Source organism: Camelus ferus, chromosome 7 (assembly GCF_009834535.1).
Source record: "Camelus ferus isolate YT-003-E chromosome 7, BCGSAC_Cfer_1.0, whole genome shotgun sequence".
Lineage (NCBI taxonomy): Eukaryota > Metazoa > Chordata > Mammalia > Artiodactyla > Camelidae > Camelus > Camelus ferus.
Window position 1 is genome coordinate 29,162,531 of NC_045702.1, and position 22,206 is coordinate 29,184,736.

The 22,206-nt window shown below is 36.0% G+C and overlaps 1 protein-coding gene across 4 annotated transcripts in view; it reads right to left on the reverse strand.

The window, feature by feature from the left end:
- The window catches only part of CFTR (CF transmembrane conductance regulator), a 168,450-nt gene extending 147,035 nt beyond the window's left edge, over positions 1-21,415 (reverse strand). For all 4 annotated transcript variants that reach the window (XM_032483621.1, XM_032483623.1, XM_032483624.1 and 1 more), the window contains exon 1: positions 21,232-21,415. In XM_032483621.1, the coding sequence (XP_032339512.1) occupies positions 21,232-21,284 (53 nt within the window). In that variant the 5' untranslated portion in view covers positions 21,285-21,415. The remainder of the gene's footprint in view (positions 1-21,231) is intronic.
- Positions 21,416-22,206: the final 791 nt, after the last annotated feature.

The following is a 22,206-nucleotide window of genomic DNA, read 5'->3' on the forward strand; positions in this document are numbered from 1 at the left end:
TTGTTGAGCATAAATGCTATCACTTGAATTTTTTTAATAGACACATACAATGAAATCGTATTTAATTAGTTTCATTTCTTAAGACAAAACTTCCAATTTTTGCATAGATACAGAGCGACTTGTAATTCCTCATAATGAATTTTCCAATTATAGACACTATTAAAGCCTTGATTTTCTTGAAACCTATCCCCCTAAAACCACATAATTAAAGCTTACAATCATTTTTCCATTTGACATTTGGCTTTTATTAATCCAACAGAGGCATCTGACATTTTCATCTGCTAGAATTTAAGATGAAGGTCAGGTATCGGATCTTTTTAGTTCAAAATGATTTTGTTTGTATAAAACAATCATGCCTCCACAGTATTAACATAACTTTTGATTTAACTAGCCAAACAAAATAAAATAAAATAAAACAGCAAATTCAAATCTGTGGTCACATGACACTTCTAAATATCAACAAACTGCAACACTCAAAGACTAACAGCCTTTTCCTTTTTGCATGAAATAATTAATACTTGAGGAACGAAGTAAAAATTACTCTCAATTACTTTTTTAAAATGCGCTAGAGATTCCCTCATCATTTAATATATTTACCATGAGTTTGAAAGAGCACAAATAATCTACATAATCCTAACTAAAGAAAATGGTGACGTTCAGATAGAGGAAATGGGAGGGGTCACTTGATTAGACAATGACAGTAAATCTTAATTCCTGCAGCATATTCTACTGGTTTGCTTTAGGGTTTTTGTGTTTGTTTTTTGGTTTTTTGTTTTTTCGTTTTTTGATAAATGGCTAGGACGGGAAAGATTATTTCGAGACCAGAAGTCATTTCATCTCTATAAGGATTAAAAAAAAATTTCATATAAATAGCACTTCAAATGTCACAGTTGTTTTACCAACTTAGATCTGGTGTTATAGTCAGATATATTTTTCCTCAATGAGTGCTAGTGAAAATAAAACTTGAAAGAACAGAGGCATCTAGCTCTTAAAAGTCCTGTGTAAAGCCTGCAGGCTTTGAGATTGCACCCCCAGAGTCTCAGCACTGGGGTAAGGGTCAAGTCAGTGAGTCCCTGTCCTCTGATTCCACAAGGTAATTAAACAGTGTTTGCTGCTTATCTATAAAATGGTGAATTTATAATCGTTAACCACTTCAGTCAGCTCAACCATCTTTTTGCTTGCTAAAGATGATCTATTTTTCTGTTTGAGAGTTAATTTCTCACAAAGCTCTAATTTTACCAAAAGAATTGTAGAAGTTCTTTCTTTCTCCACATGAGTAGACAGTGAAGTAAATGTAGTCAGTGAATTTCAGATCTGGAAATATAATTATTTGCTGCTCAACAAATGACCACAAACCAACTCTTAAAAATCCTCCAGAGGCACGGAATTTAAAACCATAATGTAAATTAATTTAACTTCACGCCTAATGAATCAAAACATTAAATACAAATTCAACCTGCCCATTTTACAAGATGTTTCTAAATATAAATGTATTAGGAATGTAAGTATATATTTTGCTTTTCTGTATTCTCTAATGTCTAACTATGAGCATGTATCACTTTGGAAACAAAGAGGGAGTTCTCTTTAATTAAAGAAGGTACATATCATTATCATCATTACTTGTTATGACTATCCATGACGATAAACTTTCTAGTCAAATATGTTTTAATTCCATAATTCTCTTATAATGCTTACTATCAATTTTAATTTCCCATAAAATTGCTTTCTTTTCTTTCTGGACATGATGATCTGAAGTAAAACTTCATCATGAAGACTACAAAACTCCAGTCACCCGACTTCTACTACAAATCTGCTATAGAAAAAACTGAATTCATGATTTTAAGAAGAAGACTCTAGGTTTTAACTCTGTCTCCATCATTCCCAGTCATGTGGCTTTGGAAACAGCCCTTCTTAATATCTCTTAGCTGCAGCTCCTGCTGGAAATAATAACTACTATGACCACCCTACCTGGTTTCCAAGGGGGCCAAATTCAATGTTGTCTATAAAACATTACAGCTGTACGTTATTATGTGCTTCCTTACAGAATCTACTTGGCTTTAGTTTAATTTTCAGAGCCCTTGAATTTATTATTACTGGGATTTTAACAACAGTACCAGCTAAAGTTAACATAATTTTACTATAGCACTGTAAAATTCTAAGCCTTTCACATACATATTTCATCTAATCCCCACAATAATTCGAGATAAGTCCTAATATTATCTCCACCTTACAGATGAGTAACTGAGGCTGAGGGAGTGTAAATAATTTATCCAGAGCAGAGTTAGAATCTTAAAATAGGACTGTGATACCAAAGCCTACACTTGTACCAGGCTGCCATATTAAGACTGAAAAAAAAAAGCATACACATGTATAACATGAAAAGCATAAGCAATAATAGGAAAAACAGATAAATTGGACATCATCAAAATTATATTTTATGCCTCAAAGGACACCATCAAGGAAGTAGAGAAAATAATGCAAAGAAATGGGAGAATTTTTTGTAAATCATATATCTGATTAGAGATTTGTATCTAGACTATTTAAGGGACTCTAATAACTCAATAATAAAAAGACAACCCAATTTAGAAATGGGCAAAGGATGTGAATAGACATTTCTCCAAAGAACATACACAAACACCTAAGAACATATGAAGAGATGCTCAACTTCATTAGCCATTAGAGAAATGCAAATCAAAATCACAATAAGATCCCACGTCGCACCCACCAGGATGGCTATAATCAAAAGGATGGGTAATAATAAGTGTTGACAAAGACATGGAAAAATTAGAGTGCTCATATCCTGCTGGTGGGGATGTAAAATGATGCAGCCACTTTGGAAAACAGTCTGAAAGGTACTCAAAATACTAAAGTTGCCATATGACCCAGAAATTCCACTCCTTGGTATATGCCCAAGAGAAATTAAAATATATGTCCACACAAAAACTTGTACACAAGTGTTCATAGCATATACTTTTTTTTATAATAACCAGAAACGTAGAAGCAACCCAAATATCTACCAACTGTTGAATGGATAAATGTATATTCCTACAAATAGAACATTGGTAGCAATAAGAAAGAATGACATATTGACACACGCTACAACATAGATGAATCTTGAAAACATTATGCTAAGTGAAAGAAGCCATCACGAAAGGCTACATTGTTTCATTTATATGAAATGTCCAGAATTGGCAAATCTATAGAGACAAAGTAGATTAGTAGTTGCCCAAGGTGGGGAGGAGGGAATGGGGAATGATTGCTTGTGGGTATGGTGTTTCTTTTTGAGGCGATGGAAGTGTTCTAAAATTGGTTGTAGCAATAGTTACATATCTCTTCAAAAAACATTAAATTGTATACTTTTAAGTGGGTAAATTTTTTGGTGTGTGAATTCTATCTCAACAAAGCTGGTATTAAGAAAAACAGCATAGAAAAATCAACTGTCAGTGTGGATTATGGAAAGTTTTCCCAAATGTTTGATTTTTCCTTCTTTAGAATTGGTGAAATGCAAATTCTTTGTTGACTTTGACCTTCTAAACCCTTTCACATATGTTGGTGCCTGGGTAGCTGCTGCAAGTGATTAAGACTCTGTGCACAGCCCATGAAAGTATCCAAGGACTGATGACCTGCAACGTGAGTCATGTAAATTGTTTATCTCCTGGCCCCCAGAAGCAGCGCACTTAATTGCTGCAACTACATGAACACAGGAAAAATGATATGGCGATAGTATACCGAAGAAACTAAGGAATGAATAGCACTGGCATAAAAGGACCCCTTAATTCATTCACATGACTTGGATTTCAGAGATTCAGGCAATTGAGAGACGATAATCAATGCTACAAAAAATAGCCCAAGTCCATGTATTTTTAGAAAAGCAGCCTCAGAGTATTGTTTCATGGCTGTGGTTTGATTTTTATTCTATCTGGGCATGAAGCCACTAATAAAAGACACAACACTGATTGCAGTTGGAAAACTGACTAGAAAGACACGATGATTAACTGCCCTATAAAACTGCTGCATCTTTTCTGAGTCCACTTTTAGGAGCTCTTTATTAACCAAGAGAGACAAATGATACCCTTGCTCTCTAATTTCTGATTTTTACTTCTATTGGCAATAAGAAATATATTTGAAACCAAGAAAATAAGGAAGAGGGGAAATGAACTGGCCTCCCGATTTTACAGTAGAAATGCCACTGGGTTACTGGCTGGCATTTGTAAAAGCGTACAGAAAGAAACTCGTGTGACTGTCAGGATGTCACCACTATTCCTGTTCTTTTAGACAATTGCATCCTCAAGAACAGAACAGAGAAGCAGTTTCAAGCATGCCCAGTGGTGGCTGAAAGGGAAAGGAGTAAGTTCTGCGTCTTCTTCTCTCTAACATAGAAACAAAATATACTTCACATTGAGGGATATAAAGCTATCTCCCTTGTGATATATTGATTTAACTTTGTTGGTATTTGTTTTATTACCACCCCACTTATTTGGTATTCCCTCCCTTTTTCTAGAACTCTGAATCCCTTATTGAAGCTCCTTATTCACCTAGTTTGTTCAGACACAATCACTAGAACCCAAAGTAAACACTCTCTAACAGGCTTCTCTATCCTTCAGTAATGAAATACCCACATCCTTCAGTCAGGGTTGTCACTCTAGAATTAACTCAACATCTGGAATCAAGGCTACTTCATATTTCTCTGCTAAAGGGTTTCTCGGAATGCAGAGATGACTCTCCCTTCTTGGGGACAGAAATCCTCTGAGAAGCTCTGGGTTGTGGAGTCAAGGATCTGTTTGGTATGAGCTGCTATAGGCAAATCACATGCTAGACTCCCACGACCTTCAACTTCCAAATGATTTAATGATTCCTTACTATGTGTATCAAAATACCACTACTTATTAAATCTTCACTGACACCTGCTTGCCAGGTACTGCCTCAAAGCAACTTTTCCAAAATTTTTTTTAAAAAGTATAATTCACAACAAAACAGTTTATTTGAGAATGTTTGCTTATTTATTTTGCTTGATAGATAAAATGGTAAAATAGAGATTAGAGGCAATCTCAGAAATGGTTTTAAGATGAAGATGGTTAAGAACTAATACTCCAAGTGTAACACTCAAACACGATGCATCAAGAAAACAAAGTTAATGATTTTTTTAAAATTTAGTTACGATACAGCTGTTCTCTAGGGTTCTGCTTGGGATCATCCACCCAGATAAATTATCGGTCAAATTCTAGAATTTTTCCCGTTTATCTTAAACTTCTCTTCACTCTAATTTTTTTATGCTGTATGCCCCGATCTACTGTCGCACTACTGTTGCTCATGATTATTTCTCAGAAGGATTCAAAGAGTGGCATGGCATTGTATTCAGACTTTGCAGCTGCAGATGATTTCCCATCTTCAAACTATATATGGGATTTGCTTATTGGTGGCATTTTAACCCTTTTTTATCTTCCATAGCATTGAAAGGTAAAATTTTTTAAAGGTAAATTTAGCATCTTCTTTCTTTCTCCCCACTTTGGCGAAGTAGGGGCCATTTGTAGACACATTGTATGACTCAGGATTTTAGTTTCAGATCTTGTTCCTGAGATTGTGGAGCTAATGCTTTTTTGCCATTTTCTTTATTACCAAGAGGGACACTAACACAAAACTCCTAAGAGGCAGTAGGGGAGGAGAACAATGGCTGAATCTTCACTCATCCCCATTGTGAATTCCAGGAAATAAAGGAGTATGACAGAAGCAGAGCATGGAGACAGCCATTGGTACAAGGTTTACCAAGGAAGTAAGATTTTACTGCAAGAGCCTTACTTTACCCTTCACTTAATCTTTGCACCTTTTTCTTTCTTTTTTTTTTAATACAAGCAACATGTAGGTAAGTAAAGGTCTACAAAATATCTGAAGTTACTTTTTCCCCAACAGCAAAACCCACAAAAATTGATGGTTAAATCTTTAACTGATCATAATAAGCAATTTAAGAGTTCAAAACGGTCACCTTTGGAATCAGGTCATTAAAAACAGAAATCATAACAACCAATCATAATAGTTGAGTGCAAATCATTTCATAGGCATTTAAGAGTTACTGTGACTTCAAAATGTCATAATATTTTGCTTGCATACACATGAGGAAAAAGAACTTTAAAGGAAACTTCAAGCCAGATTCTCTTCCTTTTGAACTCTGCAGGAGCTCCCACTGTATGAAACCATTGATAATAAGGTGGCTCTTAATTTTTTAAAGGATTCTCATATTCCCATAATTTGGTACAGCATTTTTTTGGTTTTGTAACACCAACAACAAAGTGCCAGGTCACAATGAAGAAAAATTAATAATTTCCTTGAAATAAAACCTTACCTCTATTTCCAAGAAACATCAAATGCACCAAAATAGTTTCACATAAATTATGTATGTAAGTCTCTCTACAACCTAGGTCTAATATTTCTCCCACGAGCTCCATGCTCCCCTATACTTCCATCACTTGAGCTGTTACCACTATTTACTTGTCTGTTGTCTATTTATTGTCTGCCATTCCCCTAAGTCTCCAAGCACACTGGACTGTAAGCTCCCCAAGGGCTTTTTTGACTGCTGTGTCCCCTGCACCTGCCACAGAGCACAGCACGTAATTGTCATTCATATTTAAAATTGTTAAATTTGTTTGCTAGTTTATTTCCCTCATAAAAGGAACTTCCTCAGGATAATATGGGTACATTATACATCTTTATGCCTCCATTGTCCTTGTCCAGTGCCTGAGGCAGTATAAAATGAATTAATTTAACTACTGAATTACTCAAACATGATATGTTTATAGCCCATGTGAGGACACTGATATGATTGCAAACAGGTATTGCCCAGCCATTACTCCTGTTCAAATGTATTAAAAGCTCCCCCCCCCAAAAAAGAGTTAAAACATTTTTCAAGTCAATGGTAAATGCAATGCAAATGTGAGGGTGTCTATACTTCTCCAGAGACCTGTTTTTAATAACAGTGATGCCCCTTTTCTGAGTCATAACTTAAAGTCGACAATTCTAAAACTTCCAGCCAGATTAATTAATTCTCCTCAATGTTTTCATTTATAACACTCTTTATTCTCGAAACATCCTAATGTCTGGCCTTCATTATATTTATTCTCAGTGGAGATGTATCAAAATTCCATAAATGGAAAGTCATTCTTCAATCTACTCCAAGAACAACTGGTCCCTTTTATTTTGACCCTTCTTGACAGTTCTGTATCATGTCACTTGACATAATATGCACTGTCTCCAAGTTATGTGTATACCATCAGACATGAGGTACACATAGCTTTTTTAAAAATTTTATAAATTAGTGTAACCCCCTACACGTATCATACTTTTCAGTTTCAAATTGCTTCCATATCTCATTCTGCTTCTAAAGACTGTTACTATCATGAGTTTAATTGTGTTCCTCTTAAAAAAGATACATTTAAATCCTAACCCCCAGGAGCTCAGAATGTGACCTTATTTGGTGATAAGATCTTTACAGAGGTGACCAAGTTAAAATGAGTTTATTAGAGTGGGCCGTAACCCTAAATGACTGGTGTCCTTGGAGAAAAAAAAAAGGAAATTTGGACTCAGAGTCAGGTACAGGGAAAAGGCCATGTGAAGATGAAGGCAGAGACCAAGATGAGGCATCTGTCAGTCCGAGATGCCAGCAAATCACCAGGAGCTGGGGGAGAGCATGGAACAGATTCTCTCTCACAGCTTCAGAGGAAACCAAACCTAATGACACCTTGGTCTTGGATATCTAGCCTTCAGAACTGTCAGACAATGCATTTCTATCTACTAAGCCACCACGTTTTTGGTATTTTGTTACAGTAGCCCTAGCAAACGAATACACTAGCTGGTAAGAATATAATGGTTAATTTTGTGTGTCACCGTAGAGGGTGTTTTTGAATGAGATTTACATTTAAATGGGTGAACTTCAGGTAAAGCAGACTGCCCTCCATAATGTGGGAGGGCCTCATCCAATTAGCTGAAGGCCTGAATAGAACAAAAATGCTGGTCTCCCCACCCAAGAGCGAATTCTCCAGTAGACTGCCTTCAAAATCAAACTGGAACATCAGCTCTCCTGGGTCTCTAGCCTACCAGCCCATCCTGCAGATTTTGGACTTGCTGGCCTTCATCATCATGTGAGCCCATTCCTTATAATAAATCATGTGTATATATCTACTATTGGTTTCATTTCTCTGGAGAACCCTAATACACATATTAAACCCTCAGTGAATACTAGATATCATAATAATGCTGAGCCAACGTTAAGATAAGGATAATCCATTGTACTGCAGAGCATAACATCATCATCAAAGTTAAGTACATTGCCCAAGATCACACTGCTGTTAATTCACTGAGCAAGGATTCCAGCCAGATCTGTCTGATTCTAAAGTACATGTTTCTTCCCCTATATATTGCTACCTAAGAGTTTACAATAAGGATAGAGACAAAGTAGAATGTGAGGTCATTTTCTCAGAGTACAAGATGGGTGAAATGAAGACTCAAGAGAAAGTCAAGAATCACCAATTAAAACTAGGGAAAAACTAGCTTAGTCGTTTTCAAACTGTGGATCCTAATACCCAGAGTTTCCCTGTGGTACTTCCTGGAGTTCACCATCTTTGATTTAAAAGGTCAATATTTTAAAATATGTTTTACTATTTTAAAAACAGGAATAGAAAACATCACACATTCTCAAATGTGTTGTATGAAAGTTTTAGCACACTGGATTCATCCAAATATTATCCTGTCCTGTGAGGCTAACTCGTTTAGTGTTCACTATGTAGGAAAGCTTCCTCTGACATCTCTTTGCACCTATTTAAACATATCCCAGTCTGCACTGGTTACACTGCAGACACATGTGGGCCAAGCTTCTTTAAAGCCCATCACATCTCTAGCATATCGGCTCACAGAAAGTTTCATCCCAGCATGAATAGAATTGTGCAATCCCCAGGGGACGACAGCAAGCTGCATGTGCTATTATCATGGTTTTACAATACCTTACCATGCTTACTCAACAATAAGGTATCATTGATTATAAGACTCACATCAATTTAATAATAGCCTTTCCTGACCAAAAAAGAAAAAAAACCCATTAAACAACAGGGTTTGTTTTTTTTTAAGAAATTTTCAATATTATATACTTTTTCGCACTATTACCTACCACTTTATTCTTCAGTATCACAAGTTTTCTTCTAAGCCTTCTTCACATTCAGGTCAAAAATAACCTTTTGAATTGCTCTTGCATATTCACAGCTACGAACAGGGTTACTAGTAACAAGGTGCATTCATAGCACCTTCACCTGCAGGACAGGCATTATAATTTCAAAGCAGAAAGAAGTGCTAAGCGTGGGCAGTTTCTATTTTAATTAAAGTGCTTGGTATGCCAGACAAACTTCAGACTAAATATTAACTGTTTCTTCAAAACTAGATCACAGAGTAATCTTTCTTAAGAAATTTCAAGCAATAAACTAAATTTAAGTTAAAAGTCAACCTTGTGGGGGACAGCCAATGCAAATAGGTTGAGGTTACAGGGATGTATACTTTCTATGAATCGCTAAGTTCCCATATTACAAGTTATTCCTGGGCTAACGACTGCCAGGTTTCTTTTGACATCAATTATAAGAGACATCTCAATTTCAGAGGCAAACATGAGAACCACAAGCATGTGGGAAAAACAAAATAGCGCATAAATGTCATATAATCATTTCAGCCCTTATTTTGGGGCAGGACGTTAACCATATCTTTGTATTTATAGAGGAGTTATTGTCTTTTATTGTCACTTTTATGTGCAGATACTGCAGTTTCATGGAGGATTTCATTTGAATTCTGGATTCACTGATAAAAGTATTGTTTTTTAAAAAAAAAAAAACTGTAAAAACCACTGCACTAGGAAAATCTAAGATTTATATATACAAAGAGCCAAACATCAAGTAGGGAACCTTCTGCCAGGTGACTCTGCCTCTTCCTTCAGCACCAAGGAATACAGTAAAAGTAAACACAGAGAAACACATGACATGATGAACAGCCAGGGATTGTTGATCACAGCGGGACACCAAAAAGGGTGGGTGGTGGTGAGAGGAACACTGAAATGACTGAACCTGGAACTCAGCAGAGGGGATAAAGTTGGTAAGGTAAGAAGAGTGAATGCAAAAACTCAACAGAAAGCCTGGCTCAGTAGTAGGTTGGACCAAGAGGAAGAAGACAGGAAGCTGGATTTGGAAAACAAAAAAAGATGAAGAGAGACAGTTAGTACCTGGATGGTACAAATCAGGTTAAGAAGTGCAGTCTGGGTCAAATGTGGTGCAACGGAGTGGCTTCTAGGGAACAGTGTCTGCGGCATGCTTTTGGCTGACCGCATCTTTCACTCTTCAACTAGACATTTAGAATTTTGGAGACCTCATCAACCTAAGACGACCCCCAACCCATCCTCCTCTCTTCATCCTATCCTCCTCAATAGCTGGTCACAGGGACCAAAGCAAAACAACGAGAGGGCGTGTTTCTGGCACTTTCAAGAAGAACTGAGTCTAATGCCTTATTTAAAGAGTATTATTTATAATGCATGTATCAAAAATATAAATTTCAGAGACAAGAAAATTAGAAAATCTATATACAAAATTATGTGAAATTATATAATTACCAATTCCATTCTAGGTTTTTGGATAGTGTGTTATACTGGTTAAGAGTGGAGTTCTAATAGACAAGTTTATACTGTATAGCACAGGGAAATTACATTCAATATCTTGTAGTAGCTTATGGTGAAGAAGAATATGAAAATGAATATATGTATATTCATGTATGACTGAAGCATTGTGCTGTACACCAGAAACTGACACAACATTGTAAACTGACAATACTTCAATTAAAAAAGTAAAAAAAAAAAAAAAAAAGAGTGGAGTTCTAGAGATCAATCTAAGTTCATGTCTTGATGTCACAGTAATTAGCTGGGCGACCTTGTATAAACTCTTTAATCTTTCTAAATTACGTATTTCTTACATGTAGAATCTATCCAAAATTATTTGAAGAATTCACTGAGATAACATGGATAATTCCCAGTACACAGAAAGTGTTTAGTAAAGGTTAGAAGATGCTGGGGGCAAAACTGCAGACTTCAAGAACTATTTAAGAGGAAATTTTGAATTCTGTGGTAAGTTGAACGATATATATATTTGTTATCACTTCTCTTCCTTGGACCCTAAGGTTAAAAAAGAAGAATGTTAGTAGAGAGAAGGCTAATGGAGCTGGGAGAAGACTGAATCACCTCAGAATCCCACTTTTTATGATTATGTGGTAGAATCCTATTTTTTGTCCTCAAGTCTGTAGTTTTCCAATCTTTCATTAAGACTGAGAAGCACTAGTTGGGCCATTTAAACCCACTTTCTTAAGACTGATCCAGCGGTTCTTAGATTTTAGTACACAAAAAGCATCACCTGAAAAGTAAAAAACAAACAAGACTGTAGTTGCCCTCTCCCAGAAAGTCTGGATTTAGTTGGTCTGGAGTGGGATCTAGGAATCTGCTTATTTAATGTAAGATATATGACAGATAGATAGATAGATCGATCGACCGATCGATCAATCGATCTTAATATATTTTTTGAGCAGGTGACTGGGAGACCACAATTTGAGAAGCACTTATCTGAAGCTGATAAGAAAGAAAATACTGATATTTATGAAGAGCTTCTAATTTTAAGGGCATAAGTATTTACCTAAAGAATTTCTTAATCTTGTTTCTAGCTAGATTTTTTTTCTCAACAGAATGAATAAACTTTGATCAAATTTTCATTAACATTAGATTTGGTGGCTTATGGTTTTTTAATAATAACATACATGCCTACTAATCCCAGAATCTGACACTACTCTGCAGTAATAGTGGCCAGAGTGACAGACTGCAACTCAGGAAAGACAAGAGTTGTCTCCCTACCCTTGGCAGCAACATAAACAACTGAATAGGCAAAACCTCGTAAGAGTTCAAAAAGGCTGCCAAGTTATAGGTTCACACCTCAATGGATCCAAAGGCTGTGTTCAAGGACTAAATCCAAAATACTTTTCTAAATGTAATGATCTTAGGTTTACATTTCATTGGAAGTATTTTTTAAATACTTTAAATACATCAAACAATTTTTGCTGTCAAGGAATTATCTTGTTAATTTTAGAAAAGTTTATTTTATTATGTGAAATGACTTTTATTCAGGTAATTTTGTAAATCAATAAAAAATTTATGTCCTCTTCATTAAATGGAGTAAGGGGAAAAGCTATAGATATATATGATGGCCTTTGTGCTCCAAACAGAAAAAATTGCCTCATTCAAAATATTAACGTGAGAATTTCAGTAAAAGAATAATTAGAAGAAGCTTTGATATGTGATCTAAGCTTTCAAACTACTATATCCTGGAATATATCAGAGACTCAACATTTATACCGAATAAATGAATGCATGCATGAATAAATGAATAAAAATCATATTTGTATTTCAAATTTACTTTTACATTAATGAGTTCACTTTATAGTGGTTGTCTTTCTAGCTATAAAATTGCACTGCATAAAAACTTAGCTCTGACAGTACTGGGATGCCTATCTCTAAGTTTAATTTATCAATTTTATAATTCTTGTCACAGTGAATAAAATTTTGGATTTCATAGTACTTATATATTTTATGTTCTGAACTCACTTATTTAAGTAAATACCTATTGTCTAATTGCATTAATGATGTTGATCCAAGTTTGCTCCATAATCAAACTAATCCATGGGGGATTTATTTCCTTTGTGCACTTTAGTTCACAGTGCATATATACAAGCTATACATTGACTTTTATGGATAGATCTCAGATGAAAAGTAGAAGAAAAGAGGAAGTGAGTTTTCAGAAGCCAACCCAATCTCTGAGTTGAAGGGAGAAGTTCTTATTTCATTAGCCTACTTATTATTTTATTGAAACATGTATCCAGAGGTCCAAAACTAAAATGAGTTAAAAGTCTTTTTTTAAAAAAAGACTAAATTGTGTTACATACATTTAGGAAGAAATTTTGGAAATAATCTTTTTAACAATCTGTTTTAAAATTAAAATGTCAGGCACCCTGAATACTCACACGAAATCTGAAAAGAAAAAATGTTTCAGGGGGAAAAGCTTATCTATAGCAAAGCTGGCTATCATTGATCTTCTGAAGAAAAATAATAGTGAACTAACATAAGAATTTTCATAAACATGAAAATTTATAGAATTTTACTAGAAAGTCCCATGAACTACATAAGCAAGCAAAAGAAATAGATTTTCCTATTTGATGTTATACCTCAGAACACATGGATTTGGTAAAAACAACTAACTTTTTAATTCAAAATTAGACATTTTATCTTCAGAAAAGCTAAATGGAAAGTTTTTTAAATTTCATATTTAGAAGTAAATTTTTATATTTCCATCAAAAATTAAATTTTAGACACATAATCAGAAACTGAATTAGTCAAGTTTTATTCATTCAACAAGTATATTTTAAGGATCTACTATGCACCAGGGAGTCAGACAGATGCTGGGTGCCAAAAGATGGATAAGTTAGAGCCTCTACCCTGAAAGATGTTTCCAAAGATGTATATGCAAAAAAGAAGTAAAGAAGAAATGCTCAGTAGGTTCCTATAAGACAAAACTATTCTGAGAAATTATCTAACAATATCTAATCTAATGTTAAACTACTATTTCTCTCTTCCAAAAAGCTCATTTTGCATGTTTGGGTTTCACTTAATTTTAAAATTACTCAATTATTGAATACAATAATGTTAATTACAAATGAGCCTTGAAATTTTTTCTTAGATCTTTATTTGAAACTAAGCTATTTTAAAGCTGTATATTTTGAAGCTATTGCAACAGAATTTTTTAAAAGAAGAATATTTTGTGATGTGAAAATTATATGAAATTCAAATTTCAGTGCTCATAGAGTTCTACTGGAACACAACCATGTCCATCTGTTTGTATCTCATCTATGGCTGCTTTCCCATAACGGCAGAGACCACGGGACCCACCACGTTGAAAATATTTACTATTTGATCCTTTATGGAAAATGTTTGCTGACCCCTGATCTAAACTATAGCAATGAATTTTGGTTGGGAAAAAGTACAATTTCATTGTTGTTGCTCTATATTCCTGAGTTGGCAGACATGTCTAAGATAAATGAAATACACAAAGAGAGCTTTCTGTAAAGTTCCTCCAGGATACTGCCTCTAGAACCAGGGTTGCTAATCCCGGCCAAAGGGGTTCACTTTCTTGTTGCTTCCATTACCACTACTGGGCTTCAAGGTCTGGCCTTGAATGTCCTCTAAATACAACTGTCAGCACCTCTAGGATTCTGCCTATTAAGCTTAATTTTTACATGATGGTCTGACTAGCACCAGACAAAATTTTGGGGTTCCTTTTTGAAGTTAATAACCTCAGTTAAGAGTTTCACTAGGTATTGGAGGTGGGTGTGAAGTTGGGGAGAAGGTGGCTGCACCATGTAGGCAGTGCTAAGAAAGAAAGCTCTGTGCACTTGAACAGGCTCAAAGTTTTAACATAAAACAATGATACGTAATCTTTTCAAGAGAATGAGAGTTTTTTTTCCAGGTTAATGAAATCTAACAGTGACATTATGGATCAAATTAGAGTTGCAAATATATATTTGAACCACAGTGTGACCTGTGGGCTTTCACATTCTATATATATTTCTGAATTTTGGAATACTTTCTTGGTAATGATCTCTGCATTACCTTTTTTGGTTATGTATTTTTTCAGATTATATTCCAGAGAATCTTTCTTTTTCAACACACACCAAGAATAGTTTATGATAGCAGGTGTACTCTTATTTATTCGATCACCACAGACAACATCTGAAGCTCCAGCAGATTTTCATACGTTCTCTTAAGTGTCTATGACCATAGAAATCAGATGTGTAAAAACGGCCATTTAAAGGTGCAAAGTTATGGTGGGGTGGGTTTACAGGAAAGGGTAATAGGAGGATTCTAAGTAGAATTTCACCGATGCTGTCCCTAGCATACAGCTGCTTTCTGACACACTCTCAGATGACTCCGTGTCACAATAAAGCCAAGGGTGGGCACTTTATTTCTTTTTTTTTTTTCAATTCCTTTTTTTTTTTTTAATGGAAGTACTGGGTATTGAACCCAGGACCTCACGCACACTGAGCATGCACTCTACCACTGAGCCATCACCCTCCCCTAACTAAGTGAACACTTTAAATTCTTCCCTAGATAACATCCTGGACTTGACTACCACCTCAGGCATCTTAATATCTACTACCTAAAGCTCTAAATCACTTCAATATATTTTCAAATAAACATATTACCTGGCCTTGAGCCATACACATCATTTCCTTTTCCATTTTAAAGAGAAGCTAAGAGTCTGCATAGGCCTCCACCCCTGCCCCAAGCCACATTCTCCAATTGAATCTCCTCACTCAGCAAATGACACTATCATCCTGACCTACAAAGAAAGTATTGCTCTGACTCAGCTCCTTAAAGCAACCTATGGGAAAATTCTCTGATTGTATCAGAGAAAAGCCCAGTTGCCCCATTTCAGGGCTAAGAATCCCAAACATAAGGACTTAGTAGAAATCTTCAAATCATTTCTTGACCCCCTAAGTAAGCAATCAGCAAGGAGGCTTTTCCACAAAGGCTAAGACCCGGCTATAAAGGGAAATGAGACAATTTTAATGGAATAATTGCTCTAAATATTAAAAATCTGTCCAGGTCCTGCTTGTTTTGACCTCTTTTTATCAAAATGATGCTGATTACAGGGCTGTTGAATGTCATCAATCTACAGTATCTAAAAATTCTCTAGGGTTGATCACATGGAATTATCATCATCACAAAGAAATAGTTATTAAACCATTACTGGCAGGAGTCTTGAAATGGTCTGAATACTTTACTCAACAAGTCACAGAAGGCCCTGACCTCCAGGGCTTTACAATTTGAAACAATCATTGATGTTAAAAAGATAGTAATAAGCTAATAGAGCTGCATAAAGCTTGACAAGCCTCATGGCTTGGATATAGCTGTGAAACCGTATCTTTCAGAGCTCTGTAAGAATACATTCATTCTCTCCGTCAAGCAATCTAATTGAATTTTTACAGGTTTCATGCTAAAAGAAGCCTAAACTCTTAGCTGACACAAAGCTCAATAGCAAAGCCACGTTGTAATGCTCATTTTACTCTCCAGTAACCATAAGGGTAAATTTTTAGGATCTCAGAAGAAGCACCTGAAATGGTACTGTTTTGCTCTGTGATAATGCACTTAACATATTTATAAAGTAAACCTTCAATCAGGGTCCCCAAACAACCAGACCTCCATCATAATCTGTCTTCCTCTCTTGACCTCATTGCATCATAGGGATTTTGCTCCAGGAAAGTGCCCTATACGGATGTCAGGAATCAGTGGAATCAAAATTGCTGAGTCAGAGGTGTTTTTAAAGTTTTGACAAACATTATATAGCTGCACGCTAAATGGTTAACACTCCTCCCTGATGGTTTTGCAATCCTGTACTTATACTGTAGCTCTAGCCCTGAAATTACAGGTTCCTGTGAAACTACTCTGATAATAATAATAAAATTTAAAGTAGTGATCATTAAAGGGCTTCTTAAACAAGTTTTAACGTTTATGCATTGAATATTACCACACTAAGTCCTACTCCCTCCCATGAAACAAATGGAAGACTAGAAAACCATGATTTCCCTAGTGTTATCAGTTGGTTCTGAAGGATATTTTGACTGTCACATCAAACATAAAATATTGATGAAGCAGTTAAGAAAACTGATTCCACTGCTCTCTTTAGCAAGGAATGGAATATTAAAGTTATACCATATGTTATGAGTTATAAGTATATAAGAATCCTCCCAGAGTCAAATGAGTAATAATTTGAAGCATACAAAACTAACATACAAAAACTACTGTAATACACTTCATAATCAAGGAGAAACATTTTCAATTTGCAAAATAAGCTAAAAGAAACTTACTTATATATGTGTATATTTTACATATTAAAATATATATAATTATAATTTTAGCCATAGTATGCAAATAAGGCGCTTTTAGAATTCTGAGAGTTCAATCAGTCAAAATTGACACACATCCCAAGTTGAAAATCTGAACTGTTATCATAAAAAACATGATTAGCAAAAGACAGATATATAGAAAGGAATTTAAAGGGACTGGTGTAGGGAGTCAATGTTTGTCAGTAGTTGGACAACACTATTCAAGAGAGAGGGGCTCCTGTCCCAGAGGTGGTCTCCTCCAATTCCTACAGGAGACAAAGCCAAGAACCCTGGGCTATCCTCACTGGATGGCATTTGCCCATTGACTGACTAAATGGACTCGTGGTACCAAGGGACCCTTGTATATCTCAATATGAATTGTGCATCTCATATTGGCCTTTTGTTTTATGCATCTATGTCTTTTGATTTGGAGAACCCAAAACTTGTCTGAGAGGCAAACCTGAGATACTGCACGTGTACTGATCAGGACAGGACCAGACCTTTGTTTGAGTGGTCAACTGGTCTCCCTTGGCAACATTTCTATGACTACTCCTGACAAACTGCAAAAATATTTATGGCTCTACCATAATTTTAGATTTCCTCATACCTTGCAAACAAATAAAACATAAATATAAGATCACTGTGATGGATTTTTTTTACATATACTATAATTTATATAACCAAATAAGTGTGCTCCTCTTCAAAACTCATCTTTATGGGTCTTTCATTATATACTTATTGTAATCACACTTCTGTTGCTCAAAGCACTTACTTTCTCTTCATTAAGAAATGTGTTTAAAGTTTGCAATACATTTTTTTGAATGATAATACCTAAACTTAAGTAACACTTGGCTGTTAACAAAGCAAATTATGATAATAATTCCTTATACTTTTTTGAGCTACAATCAAGTCATTTAGAAGCAAGTCCAAGTGATGAATCTGGGTAATATACCTTTTAATCTAAAGCAAGCTATGACTATCAAAAAACAGCTAAAAAGTAATGAAGCAACTGATTAGAATAAATTTTGAAAGGTAATTCCATTAAAAGAATCCAAAAATCTTCTGATCAAAGGCACAATGTTTAGAGTGTGAATCTGATTTTCATTGGTAGCTACTTTGATCCACCACACCCATCCTGATGTAGATATTCTAGTGTATTTGTTTAAAAATCTCTCATTACTTTGTGTTTATCTTAAATTATCTTATTATTAACCTGAGACTTACAATATGCAGTTCTTTGCTGAATTTCCACCTTAGATCCTAACACTGTTTACTTTTTGGTCTTACTTGAGCCTTATCTGTGGAATTTATTGGAGGCCCCTATATCCAGATTTCTTGTAAGAAATCTGTGGCACGGTACACATGGATCCTGTGGGGCTCTGACAGTTCCTCAAGTATAGATCTAGACTGTTAGTATGGATACCATGAACAAAATTCAAGCTGTCTCATCTGACACGTGCTTTGACACACAATCTAACAACTAAAGAGAATATGGGAAATTCAGGACAAGAGAGAAAAGAGAGAACAAACTGAATAACCACCTTAAACTTGAAAAATCGCTCAAAAATGAAAAGCATAATCTCTGTTGGTAAACATTTATAAATCAATTGCACAGGTATATGAATCATAAATTCTATGCAAATATATCACCTTCTGGTTTAAACAGATATTATTTCATAAAAGCTTTACGTTAATGTAATTGATCTCCATGATACAAACTATTGGAATTTTTGTAGTGAAATTCTTTTAGATTATGTTTATAACATTCACAAAATAATAATTATTATGTTATGCATTATGACACTTCAGATGTCTTTCAAATTTTGTACCTGATGTGAAACTCATGCAAAATTAAGAAAGTACTTAAATTTTTTCCCTAAAGTTTATTTGTTTTTCCAATAACAAAACCTATACAATAAAAGAGATATTTAATACAATCGATAACCTAAATCATAACAGCTTTACTCTTTGATGACTCTGAGACTGAATGGATCATACTCAGAAAGTTACATTTGAAGGCATTTAACAATATATGAAACAAGCATATGACTTTTTCCTGTATATCTGGTAAGGCCATGTTAGATGAGATTTTACCTAAATTAAATTCTTACCTGGGCCCATTTATTGCATATACCGATGGATAGTCACAAAATTATATTCAACAAAGATGAATTGAATATCTTACACAAACAAGGTACATAGTATTGTAAAGAACGTAAAAATATGGTAATTAATAAATAATAATGGCAGCTAACATTTACTAGGCTAACCACTTTACATGTATTTTCTCAACAGATTAACCCCTGTGACATTGGTCCTATTAGTCTCCAAGTTTTAAAGATCAAGTCACACAAACACAGAGATGTTAAGGGACTTGCCTCAGGTCACACAGCTACTAAGTAGGAGATAGGGGATTTGAATCACAACAATTTCAGTCCAAAGCCTAATACCCTTGACACCAGGCAGTACTGTCAAACCCAATGCAGAAAATAAGTTTCTTATCTTTTAGAATTACAACCCAGAAAGAAATTTATAATCACTTGTACTTTATAGGTGATTGTCAGTTCCTATAAATAGTAGGAACTTAACTTTTTCAAATATACCTATTCTTAGAGCAACTTACTATGAAGTAGTATGGAGAACAGGAATGAATATGCTCTTAAGAAATTTAGTGGTCATTATAATTTTTTTTTACAAGTCAACCTGAGAGCATTTTCAAAGATATACTAAAGTTTATAAGGTCATCTGTTACCAAAAAAAAAAAAAAAAAAAAGGAAAAAGGTAAACACACTTTGATAGATCAAAAATGATCTAATAAAGTTCCTTAAGAACTTAGAAGTAGCCATAGGATATGCATTCTTCTGATAACTGCATCTTTAGACTGACTGGCATTTAGGTTCCTCAAAATGCTCTACTAAAAGACTGTAGTTTATGCCAAGTAGCATTCTGATTTTGTAAGCAGCAAGGAAACAGATCAACAGATAATTCCACTTTCCTAGACGGAGTAACAAAAGGTGCTGAAAACACCAACCCAAAAGGAAATTCCAACGAGTAAAGTCCAATCTCCCATCCACAGGGAGGAGCTCTCCTTCAATGGCCAATGGCCTCTCCTTAGTACCTGAATTCCAGGCTTGCTGTACATAAAGAGAATAAAACATTAAAAAAGATGTGAAACCAAGTCCCTTCCCCACACACACCAATGGGTATATTTATAATACATTTGGCTTTTCTGATACGTAAGTATGCTGATTCATTGGATAATTATGAATTAACACCCCATGAGAAAGCTGTACCTATTCATTCATTCATACAAGTATAACAGAAATAAAGTAGACACAGTATCCAAAGAACCCTTCAAATATGAAATGCTACATCTAATTACACTTTGCCTAGGACTCTGAACTTAGACTCTATTTTTAAAAATCTCATTAGATGAAGTTCACAAGCTTTTATGGCTCATCACATGCAAAGCAGGATAAGAGTACAATTTATTAAATGTCAATTGTTATAACTTCAGTATTTATTCCCATGACTTCACATTCCCATGACAATTCTGACCCATTTTAAAATTTATAGCTTGTAGAATTAGCTTTAAAAAAAAAGATATTTCAAAGGATTGGCTTTCATTCTTAAAAGAATAATGGAATTGTGGCAAATACTTGTTAGATATACTCAGTATCATAACAATAAAAACTTTATTTAAGCATATATTACCCAGGTCACCTCCTCTCCCCTAAAAACGTTCATAATTCAGTCCACAAATGTTTACTCAGCACCTACTCCACGCAGGCATGGCACTAGTTATTAGTGTGTGCTAAGAAGAAATTTTAAGTTTTCAAAGCATGAAGGGAAGAAAGCAAGGGAACAAACAAGTATTTGTTATTAACAAGTTTATAATTCACAAATTTCTTAGAAAAATCTAAGAAAACAATTGCCCAGTAGCACATTTGGGTCTTGAGAGTATGATTTTTAGTTGCAAGTAGTTAAAACTTCAATGTTAAGCTAAGGCTTTTTATCCAAACAATCGGCTTCAGGTTATTCTTTTACCTCTTCTTAATGTTTTCTATCCTGTTCCACAAAAATCCTCATTCTGTTCCATAACAATGAATGATAGCGCATCTTAAAAAAAAAAAAAAAAAAAAAAAAAAAACTATTCCTCTTTCCCCAAAACCCAGCCCATACACGCGTCCTCCTGCTTCCTAGGCACGTGTCCTTCCAAAGCTCAGCTGGGCACCCTCTCACCTGAAAAAAAGTTTGGAGATGACGCTGGCCTTTTCCAGAGGCGACCTCTGCATGGTCTCTGGGGGCACCGGGATCCCTGCCGGGGTAGGCTGGACACGAGCTCCTAATGCCAAATGCCCTACTCTTCTCGGTGCCTGCCGCTCGCCCCTTTTTCTCTGACCTGCTGTGATGTCATTTGCTTCCAACTCCCCCCACCCAGCCCTACCCCACACACCTCCTCTTTCCTTTCCCTCTTTCCCCCGCCTCCACTGCACAGGTTAAAAGCTGGGCGCTGCCTGGTCCGGCCCCAAATTTGCTCTAGCGGCTTCCTCCACCCCGTCCGCAACCACAGCCCGAACTCCGACCGCTCCCTCCTTCTCGCCTCCTTCCCTCCCACGCTGCCCCCAACCTCCCTTTCCCTATTCCGAGTCCCTGCCTTCCTCCCTCGCGCGCCCCTCCCAGGTCCGCGTCCCTACCGTCCGGCCTCAGCCCAGCCTGCAGGTGGGGGACGGTCGCGGCCGCCCTCCAGGTCCAGTCTCCGACGCTCGAGGACAGAAGGAGCCACTGACAGGAGCAGAACCAGTCAGTACTCCCGGGAGCCTCCTGGACCCTCCTCCGCGCCAGGCTCCTGGGACCCGGAGCAAGACACGGCCAACTTCCCCGAGCCTTCTTCCTCTTCCCTTTTCCGAGATTCTAGCCGAGTTCGTGTTCTGTCTGCAAAGTGCATTTTGAGAGGGGAATGAAAATATGTCTCTCCTGTACCAAATGCAACCTCAGAGAGCCGGAAAGTTCCGCGGCAGCGTCGGATGTGTTCACCTTAGCGCTTCCTTCTGAGTGTCAGCGGGAGAAACCAAGCTTGTTAGTGTCAGGCTTAGGTGAGCTCCTAGTGTGGCAAGGACCCCTTAGGAGACGTACTTATGGGGGTAGGGGGAAGATCCTATAAGGAGGTAAGAGGAGTCCATTACCCGCCCAGGATTTGTTTATTGTCTGTCCTAA